This window comes from Saccostrea cucullata, unplaced genomic scaffold, assembly GCF_032062105.1.
Source record: "Saccostrea cucullata isolate Sc308-1 unplaced genomic scaffold, CSIRO_AGI_Scuc_v1 ctg822, whole genome shotgun sequence".
In the NCBI taxonomy this organism is placed as follows: domain Eukaryota; kingdom Metazoa; phylum Mollusca; class Bivalvia; order Ostreida; family Ostreidae; genus Saccostrea; species Saccostrea cuccullata.
Genome location: NW_026928146.1, coordinates 150,078 through 175,958, shown reverse-complemented (window position 1 = coordinate 175,958; position 25,881 = coordinate 150,078). Strand labels below are relative to the sequence as shown.

The 25,881-nt window shown below is 31.6% G+C and overlaps 2 protein-coding genes across 4 annotated transcripts; both read right to left on the bottom strand.

Moving 5' to 3' along the window:
- LOC134276575 (multiple epidermal growth factor-like domains protein 10) lies at positions 1 to 15,756 on the bottom strand. The gene is made up of 8 exons (XM_062758815.1): positions 15,338 to 15,756; positions 7,742 to 7,797; positions 7,502 to 7,648; positions 6,778 to 6,892; positions 999 to 1,063; positions 761 to 898; positions 528 to 680; positions 1 to 252 (listed from the first exon to the last, which is right to left on the bottom strand). Exons 1-8 carry the CDS (start codon positions 15,754 to 15,756, stop codon positions 119 to 121), a joined length of 1,227 nt encoding a protein of 408 aa, XP_062614799.1. The 3' UTR covers positions 1 to 118.
- On the bottom strand, positions 15,226 to 24,176 carry LOC134276579 (uncharacterized). 3 transcript variants are annotated; one of them, XM_062758818.1, is made up of 7 exons: positions 24,117 to 24,176; positions 23,166 to 23,871; positions 22,670 to 22,711; positions 20,085 to 20,363; positions 18,861 to 18,950; positions 18,529 to 18,627; positions 17,287 to 18,387 (listed from the first exon to the last, which is right to left on the bottom strand). In XM_062758818.1, exons 2-6 carry the CDS (start codon positions 23,800 to 23,802, stop codon positions 18,533 to 18,535), a joined length of 1,143 nt encoding a protein of 380 aa, XP_062614802.1. In that variant the 5' UTR covers positions 23,803 to 23,871; positions 24,117 to 24,176; the 3' UTR covers positions 17,287 to 18,387; positions 18,529 to 18,532. The 3 variants fall into 3 exon arrangements, 2 of the variants coding, with proteins under 2 accessions (XP_062614803.1, XP_062614802.1); XR_009994079.1 differs by lacking the exon at positions 17,287 to 18,387 and having other exon boundaries at positions 18,568 to 18,627; positions 18,861 to 19,334; XM_062758819.1 differs by lacking the exons at positions 18,861 to 18,950; positions 20,085 to 20,363; positions 22,670 to 22,711; positions 23,166 to 23,871; positions 24,117 to 24,176 and adding exons at positions 15,226 to 15,959; positions 16,301 to 16,505; positions 16,825 to 16,887 and having other exon boundaries at positions 17,158 to 18,387; positions 18,529 to 18,807.
- Between the last annotated feature and the right edge of the window lie 1,705 nt (positions 24,177 to 25,881).

Sequence of the window (25,881 nt, the reverse complement as noted above, 5' to 3'; positions counted from 1 at the left end):
TAAATACCTTTTTAACATGATTAATTAAGCCTATGAATATATCAAATAATCTGATACCTTCCTGCTACATGTACTCAGTACAATCAACGTTTGAAGGAAATAATACATTTTAATATATTTAATAATAGTAATTTCTATTTGTACCTTGATCACTTGTTGTTGATAATACAGGAACAGAATTGTTTCCCAAGGATTTATCAAAGATGATGAGAACTGCAGAACTGTCAGATGGACGTGTAAGATATCCAATATCTAAAAATTAAAGATTAACTTTATTTAACTTAATATTACATATTCAAAGTTTTATGTTAGTTTGTTAGGTCCTTAGAAAGGCTTTTGAAAACATACATTGTTTACGGGTGTTTTCAAGATTTTAATATTAGATATGTTTGACTACGAAAGACATTTGCATTAAAATTGAATTAATCTTATAATCTTTATGCAATACAGCAAGGGATAATTATATGAATACTTTAGTAAAAGAAATAAACCTTACAGACGTCTATATTACACTACATGTACAGTACCTGTAGTGACTGATTTTGTTAATGTATGTTTACATCCTTTTTCAAAATGGCACATATCCTCTTCACATTTACAATGTTCTTGACACATGTTACCATAACTAGGATATCTGCAAAGGTCCTCGCAAAAGTATCCATAATACCCGATGTCACAATCTATAAAATGAATGCATCCTACTTTATATTTCAATATCAGCCTTAAATTTATTATATTAGATAATAAAATTAGGGGATACCTTGAGGGTTTTTCCTACATCCCAGCTGATGGTCACAATTTAATTTACTGCAATTACAGGAGGACTGGCAGTCTTTTCCAAATGATGGGTACGGACAGGGATCATTGCAGTCTGGTCCATAAAAGCCTAAAGTACAAGCTGTTGAAATGAAAATTATTTGAAATTTAGATAATGAAATTTTTATTTTATGATTTGATTAGGTAGCTCAGTTAGGAACTAGATTGTAGTTTAAACATACGGGTACATTTGCCTGAAGCGTCGTTCCAAACATAACCAGCGCAGCAAACTGAAGTACCACCCAATCTATGATTCATTTGTATAATGATAAGCAATATATTAAAAACGATTCCATTGTTCTGTTATATTTTGTTAGTTTGTTTTAATATTAGTATTTCAGTCAAAAAAATTTATACATGTTCAATAGTCATAGGGACTGAAATCTTATACAACTATGAATACACTTACCCACTGCAGTTTGACAATGAAGAAAATTTTATCAGTTTCAAAAATTCTAAAAGAGCTGAGACTATAGGAAGATATCTCATAATTCAAAATTGAATTTTGGCTTATAACATTTCCTCGTTTGTTTAAATATTTTAATGAAATATGTACATGTAGCTAACATTTCCTGCATATGACGTAAGTAAAATAACTTGTACTTTAATCTAATGTTGTATTTTTCCGTGCCAGTCATTCGGACAATCATTACATCTTCCTGATTTTATATTATTGTATAAAATCTCATACTTGCATGGCTATTTGGAGATGTTTATAATTTCACATAAGTTGTTATTAACTTTTGCGGAAGGAAATTTGTTTGTCTTTTATCGGATGTTACATAAATAGTGTGTGTAGCATATGATAACAGATAAATAAAAACTTATTATAGCATGCATATGTATCTAAGTTGATATCTGCATTTTTTGCATTATTTTTATGCCCCCGTAAACGAAGTTTCGGGGGCATATAGTTTTTGTCGTGTCCGTCTGTCTGTCTGTCTTTCTCTCTGTCTCTCTGTCTGTTTGTCTGTTTGTCCGCAAAAACTTTAACCTTGCCCATAACTTTTGATTTAGTGGAGCTATGACTTTCATATTTCATATGTGTATTTCTTGTGACAAGACCTTTCTTTGGGTACCACCAAATTTGACCTTTTGACCTTGACCTTGGAGTTTGACCCACTTTTACATGAAAATTTTAAAATTTTACTTTGGTCATATCTGTTGAACAATAGACACCAGGACATTTATACTTCACATATGTAATGTTTGTTAAGGTCAAGATCTAGTAAATAACTTGAGACTAATTTTTTGGTGCTAGATCCATTATGACGTCATAATCAATTTCAACTTTCTTTTTCCCGTACTTTACGGTTTTAGCAGAATTATGTAGAAAATATGATATTTTCATGTCATTCAATTTGAAATCATATGAAAAGTAAACCGGATACCTATATTTAATTTGATATTGATTAAAGAAGAGGCCATGAACATACTAATTACCATTTTCTGAGAGACTGTAGGCAATCTGGATACATTTCCTTTGCCGAATACGAAAAAAACTCCCATATTCATGACTGGTTTTCTTAATTTTTCATTGAAAATGACAGTTTGAAATACAGTGTTTCATCTTGTTTACCTACAAATCATGGCCCGAAACACATTATTTGACCAAGCTAAAGTTGTAAAGCATCAATAAAGGAATTTATTTCTCAAGTTTGATAAATCTGTAGGCACCTTTCATTTACTAGATCTTGACCTTAAAAGAACTTTTAAGGGATACCAACAACCTTGACCCTTTGACCTTGACCTTGTAGATTTCTGTACTTGTGAAAAAACTTTAAACTTGGCCATAACTTTTGTACGGTAAAGGATGGGGCTTTCATTCTTCATACATGTAATCCTTGTGAGAAGACCTTTCATTGGATACCAAGAACTTTGACCCTTTGACCTTGACCTTTGAGATTGACCTACTTTAAAAAAGCAAACCTTGACCATAACTTTTAAAGAGTTAGGGCCAGTGCTTTCATACTTTACATATTTGATCCTTATGACAAGACCTTTCTTTGGGTACCACCAAATTTGACCTTTTGACCTTGACCTTGGAGTTTGACCCACTTTTACATGAAAATTTTAAAATTTTACTTTGGCCATATCTTTTGAACAATAAATACCAGGACATTTATACTTCACATATGTAATGCTTGTTAAAAGACCTTTCACTGGATACCAACAAACTTGACCCTTTGACCTTGACCTTGTAGATTTCCTTACTTGCCAAAAAACTTTAACCTTGGCCATAACTTTTGAACGGTAAGGGATAGGGCTTTCATACTTCATACATGTAATCCTTATGAGAAGATCTTTCATTGGATACCAAGAACTTTGACCTTTTGACCTTGACCTTTGAGATTGACATACTTTAAAAAGGCAAACCTTGACCATAACTTTTAGGGCTGGTGCTTTCATACTTAACATATTTGATCATTATGATAAGACCTTTCATTTGATAACAATAACTTTGACCCTTTGACCTTGACCTTGGAGTTTGACCTACTTTTTAAGAAATTGAACGTTGACCATACCTTCTGAACGGTTAGGGCTAGGGCTTTCATGCTCTACAAAAGTATTTTATGTGGCAAGACCTTTCATTTGATACTAATTACATTGGCCTTTTGACCTTGACCTTGGAGATTTTTGTATTTAAAAAACTTTAACATTAGCTTACTTTCAAATTTCACAATTGTTTCCCAGTGAGAATACCCTAATTTTGGTACCAATTAATTAAATTTGCATTTAAGAAAAGCTTAATCTTTGCTATGTTGCAATACGGGGGCATCAGTGTTTTACAAACACATCTTGTTTTATTTATTTATTTTTTTTGTTGAAGGACAAGTTAGTGTTAAACTTTTATTCAGACGCATTAGTTTTGCCAAGATTATGTGTATATTAAGGATAAAATTTAATATGTGAAAGTCAAATGTCTATCTGCTTAAATGTATGAAACTACATCCCTTCTACCCAAATGAATATCTTTTCCTTTATCTAGAGTGATTTGATCACAAAATATTTTGTTCTGGACTGAAAAACGTTTCTAGTCGAGCCTTTTCATTGTACAATACACAAGTATACAATGAAATGCTCATCCACAGGAATTGTCAAGTTTTGATATTTGTTCAATTTATTGCACCTTGAATTTAACATTGATGATTCTTTTAAAGATATATAAAGATGGTAATTTTTTTTTTTTTTTTTTTTTTTTTTTGTAAATATGCTTTATATCTCTTTTTATTAAACTATGAAATAGATTGAATCATTTGCACTGATATTTTGACAAATTAAAAGTTTTCTCTTTTACTTCAAGGACACATAGCTGTTCAAAAACTTTTACAGTAAAAAATATCCGCTTTTTACATCTGTATATTGATATATCATTTCTAAAGAAAATATTTTAGCACGGTTCAATAATATTTAAAAATCAATGTAGTTTTCTATTAATTTCAGATAGATATATAACTATTTATAAAATTCATACAATAAATTTTTTGATACATGTAGTAACAAGAATTATTTCTTACAAAACACGTTGATTTGTAGGAATACCGAAATGGGAAGTTTTTGATCTATATAGGAGTGCATGTCCCTTGGTATTATACCAAATGGATTTTCATCATTCGTGTCTTCCCTCCTGGCCAGTGCAGTCCATTAAACAATGTTTTACTCGGAGAAATGAAAAAAAAAAAATCAGTTATTTCGTGGTTCAAACTTCAGACAAATAAACAATAGAGAGAATGCTATCGATTGGAAGCTACAAATGTCTTTTTAGGTAAGAAATTTGATATCTCCGAACTCGGTACGATCGAATAAATTAAAATCTGTAAAAGAACAATATCTAAAAAATCTATAGTTAACTTAGCGGCACAGCTAGTTTTCTTGATTAAGTTTTAGATTAATTTCATATGTCATTAACTCAATTATTTAACGAAAAAAATTTTTGATAATTTTCATGTTTTATCCAAATATAAATACACCATACAGTGGTCATCGAATGTTTTGTAAAATTTTGCTATACACCTTAAATTTTGTATGTGAAAAAAAAACTAATAATATAACTATCATGCTTATTTGAGACATAATGCAAAATGACACACATTAAAATATATATTCATAGAAAAAACGTTCATTTAAACACATTATATATGTATTACCTTTTTTTTTAAAAGTTAATACACTACTAGATCTTTTATAAAGAAGATAGGTGAACAAGGCGGGCAGAGTGCCTATAGCGTCCGATATTAAGAAATCATATTCAGTAATATGTGAATTGAGTATTTCAATTAACTTATTATTGAATTTTTTGAAATTATGAGGAAAAAATACTTTGAGAGAAAAAAAATTTCGCTAAAAAATTTTTCTTTAATAAAATTAATAGATGGTATTCGTGGGATTCGAACCCTAGCAATAAAAAAAAGATGTATAAATAGCATGATGCTTTGAGACTAACGCGTGAACAACTATGCTACATCACTCGTGATGATTTTGGGCATTTAAATTATGTTTGTGATATGACCCGCGCCTTAATGGATTTGAAGTATTTCCCGAAAAGATGCGAATGTTGTATCATAAAAGTGTTCTTTTAAGGTATAGTGGACCTTCGCTCCATGTTTTTGTAAACCAAAAAATATGTATTTTATTTCAAAATTTTAGAATAATTTTTCAAAAAATGGAGCGAAGACCCACTCATAAAGAAAAATTTTGTTAAAGTACGAGAAAATGATCGTTTTTGTTCTTTTTAGTGTGTGTAACCTTTTCATAGGCAAATATTTTCTGTTTTTACTTTAATACTAGATGAAATATCAAATAAAATTTGGATTTTATTGAGATTAAAATTTTCACTTCTTATCTGTTGCACTATAGGCACTTCGCCCGCCTTATCCACCGATCTTCTTTGATTACATATATGTTTTCATGGGAATATTTCCTGTCAATTCGCTGTAGAATTGTATCACAGAATGCAATCAACAAGGTACTTGTTTTGAGTACAATATATATGTGAACGAGAAAAAAATCCTTACTGGTCTAAATAAGTATTTAATTTTATATTATTTATTTAAATTATTCGTTTAGCTTTTTATGACTTTAGTGATGCATTGAAAACAATTCCGAATAAGGGGTGATATTCTCAAAAACTTCCGACGACGAGGGAACATAAACTTGATGACTCCAACATTTCAATCGTCAACTCCCTTTACTTACATGCAGCAATGTGTAAGTTATATGCTCGATACAATGACCTTGTCATACACTCACTGACCTTTTTTTCCAAACTGATTACCATGCTATTATTTACACACTAAGTTGTCCAAGGTTTCCCTAGACCCAAACTTGACAAGGAACGCTTGTTTATGGCGGGTGTGACCGGTCTGTAGGGAATGCTAACACCTCCATGGCACCTGATCAAACCTTTGATTTTTTATGGATGTTCTTGTTTTTTATGCTCATTTGTTTTTGTTTAATGGACATTTACGCTGTTCGTTATCTACATATATTTCATTTTCAAAGGTAAAAAAATAATTTTTGCATAGTATGTAGGAAAACAATTCAGTTGAGTTTAATCTTGTCTATCAATGCTGTTTCATTTTATGTTTGATTGAAAACTGAACAATTAACATATATAAAGCTTTCCATCATAATTTTCTTTCTGCAATATTTAATAAGTTTGCAATTGGTCAGTAGAAGTAATACATGTCAACATTGTTTTATTAGTGCATAGTTGATGTCGTTTTAAAAAAAGAATGCGTAAAAATAACAACCAATGCAAAAATGATACATGTAATAGTTTTTTTTAAACAGTTTTAATTGTAATACAGTAAGTATCATAAAACAAATAAAAAAGTTATATTTTTAAAAAAATATATATCTCTACACATATTCATACAAGATTTGCATCTCTTTATCAATGTTAGCATATTTAATACTATCAAAAAGAAAGCTACAGTCCCCAGACTCATTATTCCATACACTGAGGAGTTCAGTTCTTTATCTGTACTTGTACATGTAGCTATGTCAGAGAGTTGATTATTCATTGCGTCACTGTTCTTCATATGTTTGTTAATGAGGCCGCTTGCATTTGTGGCTAAATAAGAGTTTTAAATAGAAAAGTAATCTCTTAGGAAATGAAATGCTTTCCTTGGGTTGTTATTATTGGGATACATATTGCACCTGTCGCAGAAAAAAAAATGTTAGCTTCAGCAGATTACGTCATTTGTTTGAATAGCTGCAATGTTTGATCCTGTACTAATTAGCTGATTTTTTTTATTGTTTGTTTTGATATGTGTATGTAGACATACCAATTAACACACTTTAAGTATGATACAATTAATATTTATGTGTAGGAGAAAACCATCAAAGTTTTAATAAGAATCACAGAAGATTTATTCAAAAGTTATAATCATAAGTGTCATTCAATGTATCAGGTGTTGAAAAAAAAAATCATTCAGAAGAAAAGAAAATAAAGTAATATAATTGGTTTACCATTTGATAAAGTAGATATCGTTGATTCAGATTGTTCTTGTTCCGCAATTTCTATTTATTGTAAATTCAATAGCTTAAAGTAGATTTTAAAATTATCAATATTTGTCACTCAACAGTCACATTAAGTTAAATTGGGTTTAATTTAATACTGTTTTAATCAAAAAAGTATTTTTTTTAGAAATTAAATATTAGAAAATAATTGAGTAATTACCTGCTAATGTTGATCCATATATACCACAGCCAGTTATGTGATGACAACTCTCATTCGTACAATTACAATCCCCCTCACATTTCCGGCCAAATGTTGGATAAGGACAAGGTGACGAGCATTTCTCACCATAAAATCCATCCAAACATTCTTGTACATTTAAAGAAGTTTATTATTTAATGAAACATGTACAACACACTAATATGAAATAAAAACGAGTTATTCAGTATTCATAATACATACGAATGCATTCGTTTACCGTTTCATTCCACATATATCCGAAGCAGCAGACAAGCGGTCTGTTAAAAAAATAAATAATGCAATTAAATAAAAAAAACTTTGACATTTTACTTATAAAAGGTTTAATGTTGTTCCAAATAATTTAAAATAGATTAAATATGAAATCAGTCATCCTATGCCATTAAAATATTTTGAATAAAGAAATGGAATTGCTTACTCACCACATATGCTTGAAGCAGATACCTGCCCCATTATGTACAAATACAGTAACAGGAAAAAGTATTTTCCAAAGCATTGCTGCATTTCAGAGTCACCATTCTTTTATTTTAGTCGCCTTTAAAAAACACTAAGTTTATTCCTGCTGAATTTAATTTCCTTTTTTGTATTGTTTTCTGATTCATTTCACAAATGGTACCACTATGTCCTATTCTTCAAAAACTGATTAACAACTGAAAGGAGAGCACTTAATGAAAAAAAGATATTTAAAGAGAATAAGCATTTTTTTTCCCACCTTTGTCTATAAAAAATATCGTCCTCCCGTGAAACACACAAAAAACTGATATATTCGTGATATGACAGTCTAAAATATAGATTACGACGTATTAAATGGCATTTTTGTTTTATGGGGGATGTTATACACTTAACCACTGGTTGTGAGTGGGATAACTCTACTAATAAACCCGCGACAAGCCCTCTGGGAATAGTTCCTGTCAAGGATTTGGTGAAAGAGCTAACCTACTCACAGCCAGTGGATAAATGTTTTATTAGATTGATGTAAAATTACAATTTTTGAGGTTGGAATTTTTTAGTAAGATAATACTACAAGAATAATCTGACATCATGATGACGTCAAAATGCTACTGAAGTCATTAAGACATCATCAGTTAATAGATTTATCGCTGGAAATAAAAATTGGTGGCAAAAATTGCATGAAAATTTTCCGAGGGTGGATAGCAAAAACTATACCCTGGGGTATACATTTGCTATGCGTGTACTATCAAAGATAGCTATGTTACCTTCTTAACTTTTCATGGGAAACAATTTAACAGAAGAATAATAAAATATTTTATTCCAATTTCCGTTGCTCTCTAACAAAAACACAGTCAAGTTTTACCAAAGTTATCTCTCTTTGTTTTCCCGAAAAGTAATTTTTTATGAAAATCTATTAAATTATCTTTTAAAATGTTAAAATTCATTTGAATATGTCAACTTTTAAAAATTGACTTCGGGGTAGGCAGAGAACAATACTAATGTATAAACGTCTTTCTGCATGCACTGCATACTCACAAGAGACAATATCAAAAGTGATGCAGTCAACCAATGAAAATTCCAGGTGAAGTAAAGTCATGAGACCTTTTTTCTGCATGATAAATAAGATTGATTAAACATTTTCTGTTATTAATAATATCATCTTCACTGAGTCATATTGTATTTTTTTTTACTTCTTATCGATCCGAAAGTATGAGACATGAGTATAGAGATGAAATAATGAATATAAATTGATCTATTAGGGCTTACCCTAGCACTTTTGCTAGGAAAAACTGAAATCAACAATCAAGAATTGAAAAAAAAAATAAAGCAATATGAGCTGTACTTGTATTCCTGAAAATTATGTTTAAATTTTAAACACATTATGTTTAAATCATACGTACTTGAAACTTTTAAATCAAATAGACTAAAACTTATTTCATTGTTTCAAAAGAATGACCTCTGTACAATATTAATTACTGGTTAGAAAATGGGATTATTAAATAAGGCAATAATGTAATTTTGAATAATTATACCGCACTTTCTATAGAAAGTTCTGGAATTTTGTTGTTACTCATGTCCCTCCGTCTGTCAGTCTCTCCATCCTTCCGTCCGTCTGTAAGACTTTTCTTCCCTGAACTCCTCCTACATTTTACTCAGTAGCCTAATCATCTTTTGGGAGATGGTCGGTGGTGTCATGTAGATATGTAGTATGGTTTCGGAATTTTCATTTTGATCCGGGAGGGGTGGTCAAATGGGGGTCAAAAAATGACATTTTTTGTGCAAAAAGCCCCGTCTTCCTCAACTCCTCATACATTTTACTCAGTAGTCTAATCATCTTTTGGGATATGAATGATGGTGTCATGTTCATGTACAGTAGGGTTTCGGAAATTTGATTTTGCCCCCGGGGGTCAAATGGTTGGTATTGTCATGTCTCTGAAACGATTACATTAAGTCTATGAAAATACCAACAACGCTGATATCTTTCTGCTATGTAAAACAATTAAATTTTGTAGGTAACAGATGTTCGTTATATCATACCTCTTCCTTTGTCACTGAAAGTAGATAGTTTAGATAATGTTTCGTAAGGATAAATAATTAAATCCAACGTTGATAGGAACCGAGGACTTAGTGGAGGGATGTGTAGAATACGGAGTACGCAGCACAGTTAAGGTTACAAAAAGGAGGCGGAACCTAATTTGTACGGAAAACGTGACTATGACATCATTCACAATATACGTCATACAACATTTCTTTAAAATACCACAAAATGAGTTTACCTGCCATTTTAACCAGTAAGAAATCATCAGACTACAAAAAAACTTACTGCAGCGTGTTGATTTGTCGTTAGTTAAATCCCACATAACAAGTTATAAACAAGTCACTGGTCGCAATACACTTGTCAATATGACACGTTTCTAATCATTTTCTAGAGTTAAATTACATAGCTCAATACCAATATTACGAAAACCTGCTTTCTAAAATTGACGTCATCTTGCCTATACTATGACGTCATAATGCAGCACTGATTTAGCCAAGGTAGAATATTTTGTATGCTTCCTTATTCCCTCTGCGAAGACAATCTTATCAGTTTAAAAAATTCTGAAAGAGGGGAGACTATAGGGAGATATCTCATAATTCAAAAATAAAAGTTGGTTTTTGACGTTTTCTCGTCTGTTTAAAAGTTTTAAGGAAATATGCACTTGAAGCTAGAATTTCCTGAATATGACGTAAGTGAAAGATATTAGACTTAAATTAAATGTCCTTTTTCCGTGCCAGTCGTTCGTTAAATCATTGCATCTTCCTAATTTTATATTATTGTATAAAACTTCATATTTGTATGAATATTTCGAGATGTCTGTAATGTCACATAAACAATTTTATGTTTCATAAAATGTTTTATATACAATCTTTTTTACATTGTTTTTGACAAATTTAGATTAAAATTACAGTCGTTATTGATTTTTAATGTAAAAAGAATGGGGTCGACAGGATCGGGATCGAACTCATGTTTGGATCGGGTTCGGCTTGATCGGGATCGAGTGCTCAATTAATTTAATTTTGCAGAAACAATGAGGTTGCAATCAATTTACCGCCACCTCCCATCCTCCTCCCATTTAATACTAATATTTGAATTTTTGATGTATGAAATTTTTCCTCATTGTATAACATCAAGCATTTAGCATGCTATGTGGCCTCTTTGTTACGCCACCTTCTTGTTACACAAACTTAGTAATCATTATATAACAATAGCTGGGATAAGCACTAAGTCGCAATATATCATATCTAAGTTGAAATTAATCATTATTTGGCCTTTTCCCAGACATAATTTACATGATTGTATGTAATATTGTATATTTATGTGTTTTTGTTCACTTTCGTCATTTATCTGGTCAATAAATGACATTTTCACTCAACTCAAGTTCTCGTGTCTTCACTAGTGTTTCGAGTAACAAGAACAAGCTACGGAAAGGTTTTTCATAGTGTGAGAGTTACTTTTATTAGTGGAAAAGTTGTGGATATAAATATATTTCTTTAAGGGCGTGTGTTTTTCATTCAACCAGACCCATTCTATTTGTTTTACCTAAAGATTTTATGCATATTAGGAATAAGATTTGATATGTGAAAGTCAAATGTTTATCTGCTAAAGTGTATAAAAAGAACAAACCTTCAACCTGAACGAATAATTTTCCTTTATCTAGCGTATATTTATTTAAAACAAATATTTCGTTCTAGACTGAAAAGATTCTGGTGAAGCCTCTGTAAAAGGCTCAAGTATACAACGAAAATAACCTGGATACATTTTAAGAATTTAGATGGGATTAAATAAAATCCGTTTGAGTTAAAAATGTAGGGAGAAAACAGAGATATCCGAGTTTTTCATTCTGAAGACTCTGGTTTTCTTTTCCTTTAATTTTAACCTCAACCGAAAGTTTTGTATCCCATTCAAAGTCTTAAAATGTGTCGAAGTTATTTTCGAGGAAGAAATGAATAGTATACAATTAAATGGTTCGACTATAGATGTCTGAAACGATTGACCAAAAAATATGGTTTCTCAAAACGAACGATATATTTTTAAAGTAGGTTATTGATTAATATATATAAGCAAAATACGAACATGAAGCGGTCGTCCCTGAAATTGATTTAGGTGTCTTGAGGTTAAAAAATGTAGGATTGCCCCCAATACGAAACAAGTGCCTGTCGTACTATAAATATTTCTTGACAAAATCTATAAAGTATTTGATTTTGCGGGTATAAAAAAAGAATCCTTCACCATTCCAGCAACAATATTAAGATTTTTAAAGTTTTTATTCACTGATTTCATAAAAGAAATCGGTAAATGTACATAAGAATGAAAAAGTCAAATTTATTTTATTTAAACATTATTTCTTATATCTTATCCTACCACATTGACTTATATAAATGATTTTGTTTTTTTCACTTGTTAACTGTCGGTTTTTCCAAATGCCCCAGTTTGTATATTATACAACTAAGACTGAAATGAATTCTCTCTACATGAATCAATACTTAATTTAAATGAAATATAATTTTTCACCTAGTGTTATAATAGTTGTTATTTGTAATTTCATCAGCTGTAATTCATTTTTCTTGAACATTTGAAAAATGAAGAGGAAAGTATTTCTATTCAATGGAGTAATCGGGATGTGTAGAATTTATAGGTAAGACTTATGGAATACGTAAATAAAAAGAAATTTTCAAAACAGTCGTTTTCTACGTATATGTATCTTCATGTTATCAATGAAACTCTAATAAAAAAATAATTCAACGTGAATGGGTGTGTCTTTCTTTAAAGATTAATGAAATTGCATTCACAAATAGAATACTTCAGTATAAAATGAAATATATGTAGAGAACACACAGTATTCAAGAAAAACATTCCATTAAAAATACCAAAAAGGGGCATAGCAAACAAGGACCTCCAAAATATCAAAGGTGGGATCAGGTGCAATGGAAGAGAGAAAATCCCCTGCCGACCGGTCAAACCCACCGTGCGTTTCTTGTCATGATCAGAAAATAATGGAAAAATCCATCGTCAATTTTGTGTATAAATAATGGACTTACAATTACTATAAAAAACGTCTGTCAGCATTTGACTCATTGATAAACTGTATTTGCTGACAAGGTCATTGTATCGACCATAGAACTTATAAAATGATGACTTCAAACGAGACTGCTGATATTCTTCGCAGGTAGGTTAAGGTTACAACCAAATATTCTACTTGCCTATGTGATATGACGTCATAGTAAGCAATATAACGTGAGGTTTGGAGATAATAATTTCTTAAAATCGATATCTAAGATTGATTTGAAGTCGTAAAAATGAATCAAAATATGCAGAGGCATAGTGTAAACGGAATTTTGTCGTTCCTGGGCCTCTGTACTTATCACAGGGGTTACATACCAAACCCGTGACGTCATAACTGTTGATCATGCAGTAGCAGATCGAAACTGAATCGTAACGAGAATTCATGTAAACAAACACAAGAAATTGGAGTTTAAAAGCATTTAGAATGAATATCATGTGTGATTCTTGTGGGAATAAAGCGTATGAATTAGGTATGGTAATATAATTTTGCAATTTCCTCGTAGAATTATAGCAGGGAGGGTGTTAACTTGTCGATCAGCCTTTCGTCTGTCGTTCGTAACAAAAAAGATGCAAAAGTTCAACACTACGCCGCATACCTTGAAACTTAATTTTTGTTTCTATCTAAAGTTCTTATTCTTTTGTTTTCGGAAAGTGCTGCTAGAATCGTAGGGTTTACGGGAATCGATGCTTTTTACAAAATGTAAAAATTTTGGGAAGGTTTCGTCCGAAATTGTTGAATAATTAATTCTATAATAGGACAGTACGATTCTAGCAGCACTTTTCATGGTATGGAGATGTTTTTACATAACTATTATTACAAATTGAAACTAATTATCACCGGAGTAGTGTTAAACTTTTCACTTTTTCATTAAGGCATATTTTCTAATTATAGACGTCACGTGGTGACGTCGTGGTGAAGTGCCTCCTGTAGTATAAGTGCCATTGAAGTCTATAGAATGCATAATTATAGCAAAAGTTTTATCCTTGACTTTTCCGATTTATTAGTGTTACATAATTATAAAAAAGTGTGAATTCGCCGAATTCTGATCCATGTGCTGCCTTAACATACCCGCGTTGTTTTATCAGCTGTTTGTCAAAAATATACCCTGTTTTGAAAATTGTTCATACGTAGAGCATGCTCTTGCGTATCGAATCAACTGAGATATATAGACTCCGCATGCAGGTGATGAAGGTATATTGCTGCATAAGTAAGGGAAATTGACGATAGAAAAGATTGTCATCAAGTCTATCATAGACCTTGGTTGTTAAATTACCATTAACGTCTTTTTCAAGTAAAATATCCAGGTGTGAAACAGATGTGTCAGACTCCGTGGCATCTTTTATCTCAAGCTCACCAAGCTCACCAGGATATATCATATTCACATATGAGTGGAACAAATTCATTGTTAAATTACAATACGTCATCAATATATATATATATAAATGTCAAGTTGAAGGCTACAGCAAGTGATTTTTTTTTCTTATCATGCAAGAGATTTTGCTTCATATGAATACAAAAATAGGTCTGCTAATAAGGGAGCGCAATTGGTACACATGGAAATTCCAGTAGATTTTTGTAAGACCTAGTGTCCAAAAACCACATATTGTCAATCAGAAATTCAAGCATCTTTTTGTCAACTTCAGAGTAGTTGTGTGTGCAATCAGAATGTGTTTTAACAAAATAATAAACAAATGATCACGTAAGTAAATTTACGAGTTTATTTTTTTTTTGGAAAAAGTAGCTGTAAATGATACCCAAAAGCTTGGCCTTTAATTTATCATAGTTTTTAAAATGTTGATTTTGGTAAATTCTTGTGACTTCAAACTGTCCAAACATTTTTTATTTGGAATTTTTGAGCATCCACATCCGATTCACCACTTCCTGAATATATTGTTACGCAGTACTCCTGAAGTTTTTCCTTCACTACAGTCAATATCTTAGTGAGGAGAAAAGAAAGAGGCTTGGTTGAACATTTACTGGAACCTGCAATGTATATTTTTGGTAAGAACTCTTATAAAGTTTCAAGTTCAAAAATTAAAAATCTTCATGTATTTTAATCTACAAAATACTTAGTGACAGGACCTTGGCAGAATGACAATTAGTATGCCGTTGCAATGGGGGTAAAGAACAGAAAAAAATATCTTGATATTTTCTATGCTTTTACGACATGAACAAAATCTTGTCTGTAACCACATATCACTAAGGCATCTCGAAGGTATTTCCAAATAGTTCAGATGCTAACGCTTTAATGTTTTCTGAAGTGGAACTTCGCATTTTTGCATTTATTGCCTCTAAAGCATATCCATACTCAACTCTTTTATTTGCAGGTACATGTACACCATCTTCGTAAAAGCAACTGGGAACACCAGCTCTGACAATAAGTACGACATAAGCTTTCTGCTGTTTAATCATAAAACCAGGTGACCCTGAAGATCCAGGTGCAAATGTCGTGCTGAAAAGTATCTTCTGTGGTGGATCACGCAGTGTTGCGTAATAATCAATTCTATTAGGAAGATTTTGTCTACTCCAGTCACTTAGCCATTTAATGTAAATATCAACCTCGTTGTTTGGTTTGATTATGTTTGGATAAACTTGACTGTCTTCTTTCATTTGCACGCAGCCAATGTGGCCAATAAGGTGAATCTCTGATGGATACTGCATTTATCCAAATGAAGTCAATGGTGGCGCCAACGTTACGGTGCTTTCCTGGTGAACTTTTAATTCTAGAATAGCTTCATCAAATTCTTTATCCATATAGTGAAGAGTTGGTTCAAATCTAAATTTCTTCCTTGGTTCATCTGTCTGGGCCACTTTTGTCTTGCCAAACTGAACGCAGATTCTATCACATTCGATATACTTTTGATCTGAAAAATATACCTTTTGACATACACAGTGAGCTAGAGACTGGATAAAATTTTAAATAATGATAGTCTAAGAAATAAGCCTTTTATATATAGCTATAGTTCTACAGATTGTGTTAATCTTTGATAAAGATACGTATTAAAAGTTTAAATGAGAATTTAGAATTTTTTGGTCGACAAAATTGCAGTATTCAAGCGTAATACATGTGAAAAGAAGTTGCAGTGTACCACTGTTCTTTCTCTAATCAGTGGTACGTTGTAACTTCTATTCACATGTATTACCCTTGAATACTGCATTTTTGTCACTAAGACCAACCACACGAATTCTAACGAAAACTGCTAACCTTTGACAATATTTTCTAGAACATGTAAGCATGTCATGATATATTTTTCCCCAACACGAAATCCTGTTCCCACAGAAATTCCATCAACGAGTATTAGTCCTACACTCTTGCTGACCTCTACTTTGATAAAGCTTGTCATCACATCTGTTGGATACACTCCCTTGGAAAATGGATATTCAGGTTCTGTTCTTCGTGTTTTCTTTCCCTGAAATGTATTTGTTGTAAAATTAAATGCAACTGCAAACCTTATTTTTTTCTCTTCATTTTTACTTTTATATCAAATATACAATATGTTTCTCTCTCAAAAAATTGAGAAATATCATATACATGTATTCATTATTTAAATTACATCTCCATCGCATTTCTTTCTGTTTCGCTATGCATCATCAGAAACATGTCCCCATTGCAAAGGTTACACTGTGCCTATATTTCCGTCGATTGCAATAAGAGTGCTAACCAGACTATTCAATATATCACATTTTTTTATCCTCTTTGTTTTTTTAATAAAATGTTAAATGCCATACCTCTGAACGATTGTAATCCCTGCAACAACCCTCCGTGTTTCCTTCAGTATTGGCATGAACATCCTGAAAATCGTAAATTTCTCATAAATAATATTGGGAGAATCTCAAATAGGTATTGAGAAAGTCATTAAAGATTTCGTTGATAATATAATCCATCAACTTGAATCAAACAAAATTTTCACTTCTACGTCCTTATATTGAACAGACATATTACTATTAAAAGAACTAGTCATATTCAGACCTAAGAAGCCAAAACAAAAGTGAAATTAGTATATTGAAATCTTTGTCATGAGACAGCTTAATGTAAAATGTACTGATGGTAAATAAGGTAACCTTTTCCCAGAAGCGCAGGATTTTTTCTACATTTATTGAATGCGTGTCAGAACAGAATTTGCACTGGATTTTTCCCTTTCTATTATTATAGGAAATTTCACTGACAGGTATAAATGACCGATCTTCATAATTACAAATAATGCGTTGGCATTTGTATCCTTTGTGATAATAAATTTTCTCATCAAATGTTTCTGTAAGATTTTTACAAGCAGATTGCACAGCCTCTCCAATCTCATTTGAAATGTTTGTCTCTATAACTGAAGGTTTAATGCGCTTCAGTTGCACCTGAATGTCATTTTCACAAATACCAATGACGACAGTGTGGTTTTTATAATCAAATATTGATGCTGTTTGATATAGGCCATAACTCTCATTTTCCCTGGTGACATCCCATTTAAGGTAACTCATGCAAATAGCAACTATTCTGTAGTAAACAAACATTGCAAATGAGTGAAATCGAAAACAAAGTATTGATGTGTATTCCCATTTTTCCTCTGAAAAGTCCTGGTGAAAAATTCTCTTGTTCAAACATGGAACAAACCATGCTTTGCCTGTATCTATGGTGTCGTTTTTGGAATGTAGAGCAACAATCATATGGAGTTTCTCAATTTTGGTCATAATTTCAGTTTTGTGATTCAAATACGAGGGTACATCTTGCCACAGAGCAGTCAGCAGTTTGTCATTTAATTTCCCTGTCTTGTTGAACAAGTTCCATTCTGTATATTACTTTCTCTTACAGTCTTTATGAATATGATTTTTTTCGGCTATAAGTTTGTTTACTGCAATAGCAAACCACTGAATATCAAGGATAACCTTTTGTTTTGAATGTTCTTCAAAATAATTTCCATCTTCAAACCATAACAACAACCCGTTATTGTGAAAAAACTTTAAAAATTCCGATAATGTTGCTTTGTTTTCAAGTTGAAATTCAAAAGGAAGGCATTTAGTGTTTTTATCCCAAATTTCATCAAATGACATAACTTCTTTCTTTTTCTCTTTGATCAGCTGTTCTAGCAGGGCCCATTTCGAAGGCACTTTTATTGTATTGTTCAGTTTTTGTGTGGCTGCTTTAATAATGGATGTTTTGATAGACTCTAATGTTTCTCTGCCTTCATCACTCAGACTAAGAAGATCAACTTCATACTCAGAGTCGACTAGAGAACCTCTCAACCAATCTCTGTCCTCCTCTGGAACGGCTTTCCAGAACTCTTTAAAATATTCATCAATTTCCTATTGATAAGAAAAATAACCAGTCCTTAATAACTTAAGCGTTATAAGTGCATGTAGATTTCAATTCAAAATGGTGTATGTTTTGCATGTTAAAAAGCTTCGGTAAATATCCACATTAAACTGCACGTATAATGTACTTACATCTTCAGATTTTCCTTCCGTGTGAGTAGCTATAATTAACACAGGGGCCGTTTCTACTACCAAATGTCTTGATGGATGAAATCCAGAACTTCACGTAGTCTAAAAAAGACATCTAAGTAGATTGCATCGGAGAAGTTATTTGTTTTTTTTCATCTTTCAAACAAAAATACACTATTTATAAAGTTCTATATATATAAATCTGCATTTAGGCCTGCTTATCTATCAATAAGATTTAAAACAAGCGCGGTTTATTATTAAACTTTGCGAAAGTTGCTTCTTGTACATTTATCACTTTATAAAGAAATATCCTCTTAAAGACAACAAATGTTTACCTTTATAAGTCCATGTAGAGAAGATTGATCCCTGTTGGTTATTTTCTTCTGAACTTACGTGATCTCCAAGCTTTTGGTTCACACTTAAAACTAGAATAAAGAACACCCTTTCCGTAATGTAAATCTGATGGCATGCATAATTTGCAAATTAACCGGCTAAATCCAGCATACTAATTGTTGGTAATTTTTCTTTTTCATCCAATATCTTCAGCAACATATCCTTTGGAATTGTAGTTGTTCGTGCGGCTGAGTAGACAACGGGCTTTATTTTCATTACTTTATCATTTTCAACTTCAGTATGAAACGTTTTATTTTGAGTAGAATTATCCTGAATGTATAAATTGTCCTTTTCTAATTGTACATCTACGGCGTTTGCATTCACTTCTACACTTCCATGGTTCTTCCCAACGTCCGAATCTAGGTCAGATATACTTACCTTAATAAATACATTTTGTCGTCCGTTATCTGAAGAAACTATTCAAAAGTATTTTGTATATTAAAATAAGCTATTATTTAAAATATATATATATATAATTTGCTTTTCAGAGTTGAATATCTTTTAACTATTTTAATCATGTTTGGCAGGACTGCTTGTATAACAAATCATATATAGTTTTTTATGCAGCTATGAGAAATATATTTTACACCTTAGAATAATTACGCACATCTCTGTGCAGTCTGCAGGATATGCGCCTTTATCGCAGCGCAATTATCAAATAACCTTTCATTGCGAAATCGCAAGCTTAAATTTCTTGACAGAGTAACCCAATCAAAATCCTTGACTTTGTTGCGCCATTTTTATTAGCCTGGTAGTGCCTTAAAAAAACCCACCACCCACCCTTTTTGGGGTTTTTGGTTTTATATTATTTTATAACTTGTCATACGTTTCTTGGATTGGCGCAATTGTTTGGACGCCTCCATGGATTTACTCATTTATGTTATATTTTATGCATATTTACATGTACTCTGATATGTTCACTCCATGTAAATTTCTAGTCAGTCTCAGGGGGATCACACTTGTACCTTTCACCTATGTACATGTAACCTGTAGTCGAATATGTCATTTAATTCAATGACATAAAGTAAAAGGTAAAACAAATCATTAAGGGGGATCACCTAATATTAAACAATACAGGTTACATGTACATAGGCATAAAACAATATTATCACAGATAATTCAATATGTGTTTCTAGTGAATATTCAATCAAACAAATACATCATACCTTCTAGACATGCATTTCTGATGGTAAACACATGCTGATGAAGCTCTAGGCCCCTTGTAGACTCAATATCTTCTACAGCATCCTGAGTTTCTCCCATTAAAAGTTTCAGCAATGTTGTTTTTCCTGCTTCAGCACAACCAACAAGAACGCCTCTTGAGTGTTCAACATTTATTGTGGTTTTCTGTAAAGACTCTTCAAGTTTTTCTAGGTAAATTTGTTGCAAACTCCTCTTTAGAATTTGTGATAGGGCATCCGAATGTATAACCTTACTGCTTGATCCTGAAAATAAAAGACAAATCACTTTGTATGAAAAGTGTAGAAATGTGGAAATTTGCAATGCATGTATATTTTCCTGCACCAAAATAAATAAAACGGCGATGGAGATATATGTAATTTGTAATACAGCTATACTTGTCAAAATTTCGAAGTCCCCACTTTTATATTTTTCAAAATATTCAAAACCTTAATATTGATGTACTAGTTGCTTACAATTTTGCCTTTAACTTGCAATACTTAACCTGTCAAAGCCAAAAAAATTGCAATCGAATGTGTAATTACTCGACCGTGACCGTTTTTGTTCAAAAGCATGAAGTTCGAGTTTTTCTTGTGTTTTCTTCATATTCTTTACTTCCATGTTTTCTCCATCTTCGATTGATAAAGTAAAACAGAAAAATGTCCACACAAGATAAACCAGAGTTTGAGACATCTTTTACAGCAGCAGAATCTAGCGAGACTAGAGGATGACCTAGTCTCCACATGGAAAAACATTCAATAAAAGTTTTTTTCTTAAATAGAGTTAACTCTTTGAGGACCGGTTGTCTTGCTCTGAATTCGTTTGAATGGAGAATAAAGCAGTGTCTAAAGTTGTGAATTTTTAATTCTAGGGTGCCTTAACATTTCTGCATATTGTGTTAAAAGTGCTTCAATAAAATAAATCAAATGAGAAAAAATTGTATTGCTATTTTTTTTATTTTGCAAATTATACTGTTAAAGTAATTGAATATAAGAGTGGTGTAAAGCAAAACTTGCCTGGTGACTTAGAAATTTTGACTAGTATATATTTTCCTGCATTTAAAGATCAATAATTCGATAAAAGGCGCAAATGGACGATGAGAGCGACAGATTTGGATTGATGTTTGTGTGATTTTTTTTAAATTCGAAAAGTAAATAAGAACAGCATATTCAGTATCTACTATGACTTTTTTATTTTAATTTTTCACATAAAAAGTTATATCGTTTATATCCTTGCATATTTTGTTAATGGTTTCTTCTATTATATACCTATTATACATGCATATAATATTCCTACAAATAACATGAAACCTAAATTAAGGACAGATGATACAAACAATTTATTCTTTGAGAAAGATTTAATATCATGTCACAAGTTTAGAAAAAAGGATAATTCTTAGAATATTTTCTCCTAAGAACTGGAAAAGTATTACTAATATTTCAATAAAAAAACATATATAGACAAATCACATTCAGTAAAGGTTTACAGTTGAAAACAAATTTCAAAATATGTTACTTGGTGCTAAAAGTATAATATAAACCTTAGAAAAATATACGAGGTCGGGTGAATTTTAAGAGGAGGAACAAAATGACAAAAGATTAGCAATATTACATAGGCTGATTTTTACAATTTAGCTTTTCCTTATAAATTTCAACTGGCTTGGTATATTTTTCTTTAGTTTATATTACACTTAATGCACCAAGATTACATACTCTGAAATTTGCTTTCACCTGTAAACCTTTACTGAATTTGTTTTGTCTATATTTGTATTTTTTCATTGAAATATTACTAATATTATCCACGTGTTTTTATAATCCTGTTCTAAGGAAAACAAAATCTAAGAAGCATCTACTTTTCTAAACTCCTGAAATGATATTTAATCTTTTTCAAAGAAAAAAATTGTTTGTATCATCTGTCTTTAAAGAAGTTATATGTTATTCATAATGAACGATTTTAGGAAAAATGTTTTCTTTCAAAGGACCTACATGACATATAATAAAAAATAACCAAAATGTGTTAAGGCCTTGTACGTTATTTTAAAGAAAAATCTCATCGGAAAAAAAAATATTTTGAGGCTTTTTTGAAACTGAGAAATGCTAGGAACGGTTCTCAATTATGAAATATTTTTTACATGACTTAACATATTCATATCCTCATTTTCCATTTAAGTCAATCTTATTTTTGTTTTCAAATCGTTTATATCTATAGCTAGGACAAAATAGATTGCTATATTAGATGTCAAACAAAACTTACTTATTCATACTCACTTATTCGCCCACATTTTGCAAATTAGCAATTTTGTAAACAGCTACCTTATGTACATAATCAATTAAGCCTATAATTTCTGTATTCTTTGACATCTCAGTGGTATTAAATGTAAATATTTTAATGCGATATGAGTAAATAACAGAAATAGTGAATATGTGGAGTTATTACATGGATCAAAAAGAGATTCCTGCTTTTTTTATGAAGCCTTGGATCAGAAAGATATCAAAGAAGTATAAAACGTATCTATTTCATGGGAGTAAACATGACTTATGTTGTTTCTTTAGTCAACACCTACAACACTCACCATTATTTGAATCATTTTTCTTTTTTGGACTGCCGATGGATACTGAAAATAAACAGTTTCCAGTTACAGAAGGAAAATACATTTATAAAATTCGATTAATATATGATTAATCATTATGATCTAAATGGAAGAATAATATTTAAAATGTTCAATGTTCTTCATATTTTACATTAGGTTATTACTTCTATACATTACACGTAACTATGTCAGTCTTTATAAATACTAACTGTCTGCCAGATAATCACATCATTTTCTTAACATCAACCTTATACATGTATTTTGTTTTGCAGAATTTGAAAGCATAAAAATCTCCACAAACAAAGTATTAGGTTTTAATTGAGGTATATAATTCTGTTTAAACGTATACAGAATAAATAATAGTGCCTGTTATATTAACATTCATAAAAATTTAGGGAGTTTTTAGGAAGAGAAGGGCTTTCAAATGATAAAAAAATGAAAAAAAAAACATTACTAAGTCCATGAAAACTCAATTTACCTGACACTTTGTATACTCTTGTTCGTAATTCATCTACAGCCCCGAGTCTCTCAATGTATTTTTGAGCATCTTCTGGCTCTATGAAACATGACTTGATTTCGGTAACAGAATCCTTGTACACAGTTGAACTCCCTATGTGTTGTTCTAATTCTATAATGATTTTCAAGATGTTCTCCCATTTCCTATTAAATTCTGAGTCAGAAAGAGATAAATCTTTAGAATTCGCAGAGTATTTGTTCCGAAGAAGGCTGATACGTTCGATGTTTGCTGCAACACTTGTGTCATTTGGGTCTGGGATCTTTCCCCAACCTTTTGGGGGTAATGGTATTTTGCGGACAATCCGAAGTATGTGATACAGTAAAGGTATACCAAGATCTGAATAATCTCCTTTATATTGATTTAGCTGTACGGGAAAAACTATTTGCTGTTGCGATGCATTCACAGCCGTGAATGGGATTCCCTTTTTGTTTTTCAAATAACTATGAGACCATTGTTTCATGACCTTGGGTAATTCAGATGGTGGAATTTTCTTTTTAAGGATATCCCGTAACACATCTGAACAGGGACCCAGTATAAGTCTCGCCAGCCGAGCAGTATTTGCTGTCTCTGGTGTAGATGTACGTTTTGATAATGACATTGTCGATCTAATTTATACAGCACTATCCGACGCGGTCATGCTTAATTAATTCTAGATGTGGGCCTTATTCTGTTCAGAAAATTAGAGAATTGCAACTTCATTCTTTATTATAAGTATCAGACAGTGCCAATAATGGATAAAAAGGACATGAATCGATCACAATGTAAAGGGTATTCAAATTTAACATAAAATGAGAATAACATTAAAAACGAAAGTAGGAAAAAACAATGTTATTCTTTTGGTCACATATTAAAGACACGTTCTCAATTATAATTCTCAGTTAAAAATCCTGTATATAAAATATTCTGCTATACCTGTCACCTGCACTTATTGCGCTATTTTCACTCTAGGGCAAGGTCTTTTTTAAATCCCCATTTCATCTAAATATAGATTTTATAATTATTGCGAAATGCATTTTTTTTATATTACTCTGAGTTCGAATCAGTCAAGTGAAATAAGAATCTAGAAAAAAAATGCATGTACACTCATAGTGTAGACTATTAGTGATCCGAAATTGTAAAAAAAAAAATAATAATAATAATAAAATCTGCTGCGAACAAAAAAAGATCAATGTTGCTAAATGGAGATGAATCAAATACTGTAACATTTAATTTATCACAATTGCTGCTGCACTGTAGCGCCTCTGCTAGTGTAACACAGCGTCCACTAAATCAAGCACATTGCTAAATGCTACATGTATCCATAAATCTAAATGTTACCTAGTGATTTCTTTAGTTTACTTTAGGAGTACTGTACATATGAAAGTATGGGTATGTTTATTCTTTAAGTTTATTAATAGGATATTACATACAAATTCACAAATATTGAATAGCAAAAAAGGTAAAAAGACATTTTTGTATATGAGTTTTATTTATTTTCTACTTGCTGACAAATATGAGAATCATACGTACGACAGTTATGAAACATTATATTACCTCATACCTAAATAGTCGTTAGTAAAATAAGAATCTGATTGACCCAGACAGGTACGTGACCGTCGTATTTCTTGGATTGTGCTTGATTTGGTCTAATAAACAATTTATTGCATGACTGTTCAGGAGACGTGAAGATTTTCCATGGGGGTAGAAATCTTCATGTCTCACTCACTTTCATGCAGTAAATGTATAATATCAAATTTTCGAGCTTTTCCTCCAGCCAGTTTTTACCATGTCTGTTATTAGTCTCGGGATCTCGTGTGTAAATATTTTAATTTGGAAACATTTGGTCTACGCCGTGTTCGTTAAATGTTCTACCGCTAGTCAATTTCTTGTCAATTTCCTCAGCATACCAGGTCTGAAATGCACTTTTATCAAATTGTTTTGCCAATACCCACAAGATCTAAGGTTGTAAATAACTAGTGCATGACGCTGGTACGAGTCGGACTGTAAGTCATTCTCGGACCGTTTCCAGTGGCGGATCCAGATATTTTGAAAGGGGGGGGGGGCGACCAGTTTGAGGTTAGGGTAGGGTCCCACTGCCACACCCAAAACATTGATTTATTTGATATTGTGTATTTTTTCAGTCACAAAAGGGGAGGCCCGGGCCCCCTGGGCCCCCCTCTAAATCCGCCAGTGGTTTCTTAAGGATTTACATTGATGCGCTTTAAACACGTTCAATATATCTTTGAATACACGAACTTAGCATGGATCTAATACATTCTAGCCATTCTGAAATGTGTCAACGTCAGATAACACAACCTTCTTCTGTTGATCTCCCGGTTCTTCTTAAAATCAAAATTGACAATACTCTAAGTTTCTGTTTTGATGTATAATAAATGTAATGTTAACATTAACAAGTCCTTTTTTTAATTAAAATTTTTATTTAATTATACTATCACTAATATTTTCACTATTAATAACTTTAATGATTGTGGTATGAATACATCTGAAGTTAAAACTGTTCAAATACAATTCAAATCCACCCTAAACCCGATTGGTTAACACAAACATGTTAAACAATGCACGTTACATTACTTTTTTTTTCAAAGCAAATCTTCTATGTTTTTATCTTATATTTTCTGGAGAAGGCTACAATTCCACAATACGGGCGACTGTAGGCAAAATAATTAACGTTTTTACC

Coding starts and splice junctions, on each gene's coding strand:
- LOC134276575 (XM_062758815.1), bottom strand. CDS start 15,756: ATGCAGTATCCATCAGAGATTCACCTTATTGGCCACATTGGCTGCGTG. Junction 7,798..15,337: donor ACTTCAGAAAACATTAAAGC/GTTAGCATCTGA, acceptor TTTTTTTAACAG/ACCGCTTGTCTGCTGCTTCG. Junction 1,064..6,777: donor AAAGAACTGAACTCCTCAGT/GTATGGAATAAT, acceptor AATGAATCATAG/ATTGGGTGGTACTTCAGTTT.
- LOC134276579 (XM_062758818.1), bottom strand. CDS start 23,802: ATGTCATTATCAAAACGTACATCTACACCAGAGACAGCAAATACTGCT. Junction 22,712..23,165: donor AAGAGTATACAAAGTGTCAG/GTAAATTGAGTT, acceptor GTTTATTTTCAG/TATCCATCGGCAGTCCAAAA. Junction 18,951..20,084: donor CAGAAATGCATGTCTAGAAG/GTATGATGTATT, acceptor TCTTTATTCTAG/TTTTAAGTGTGAACCAAAAG.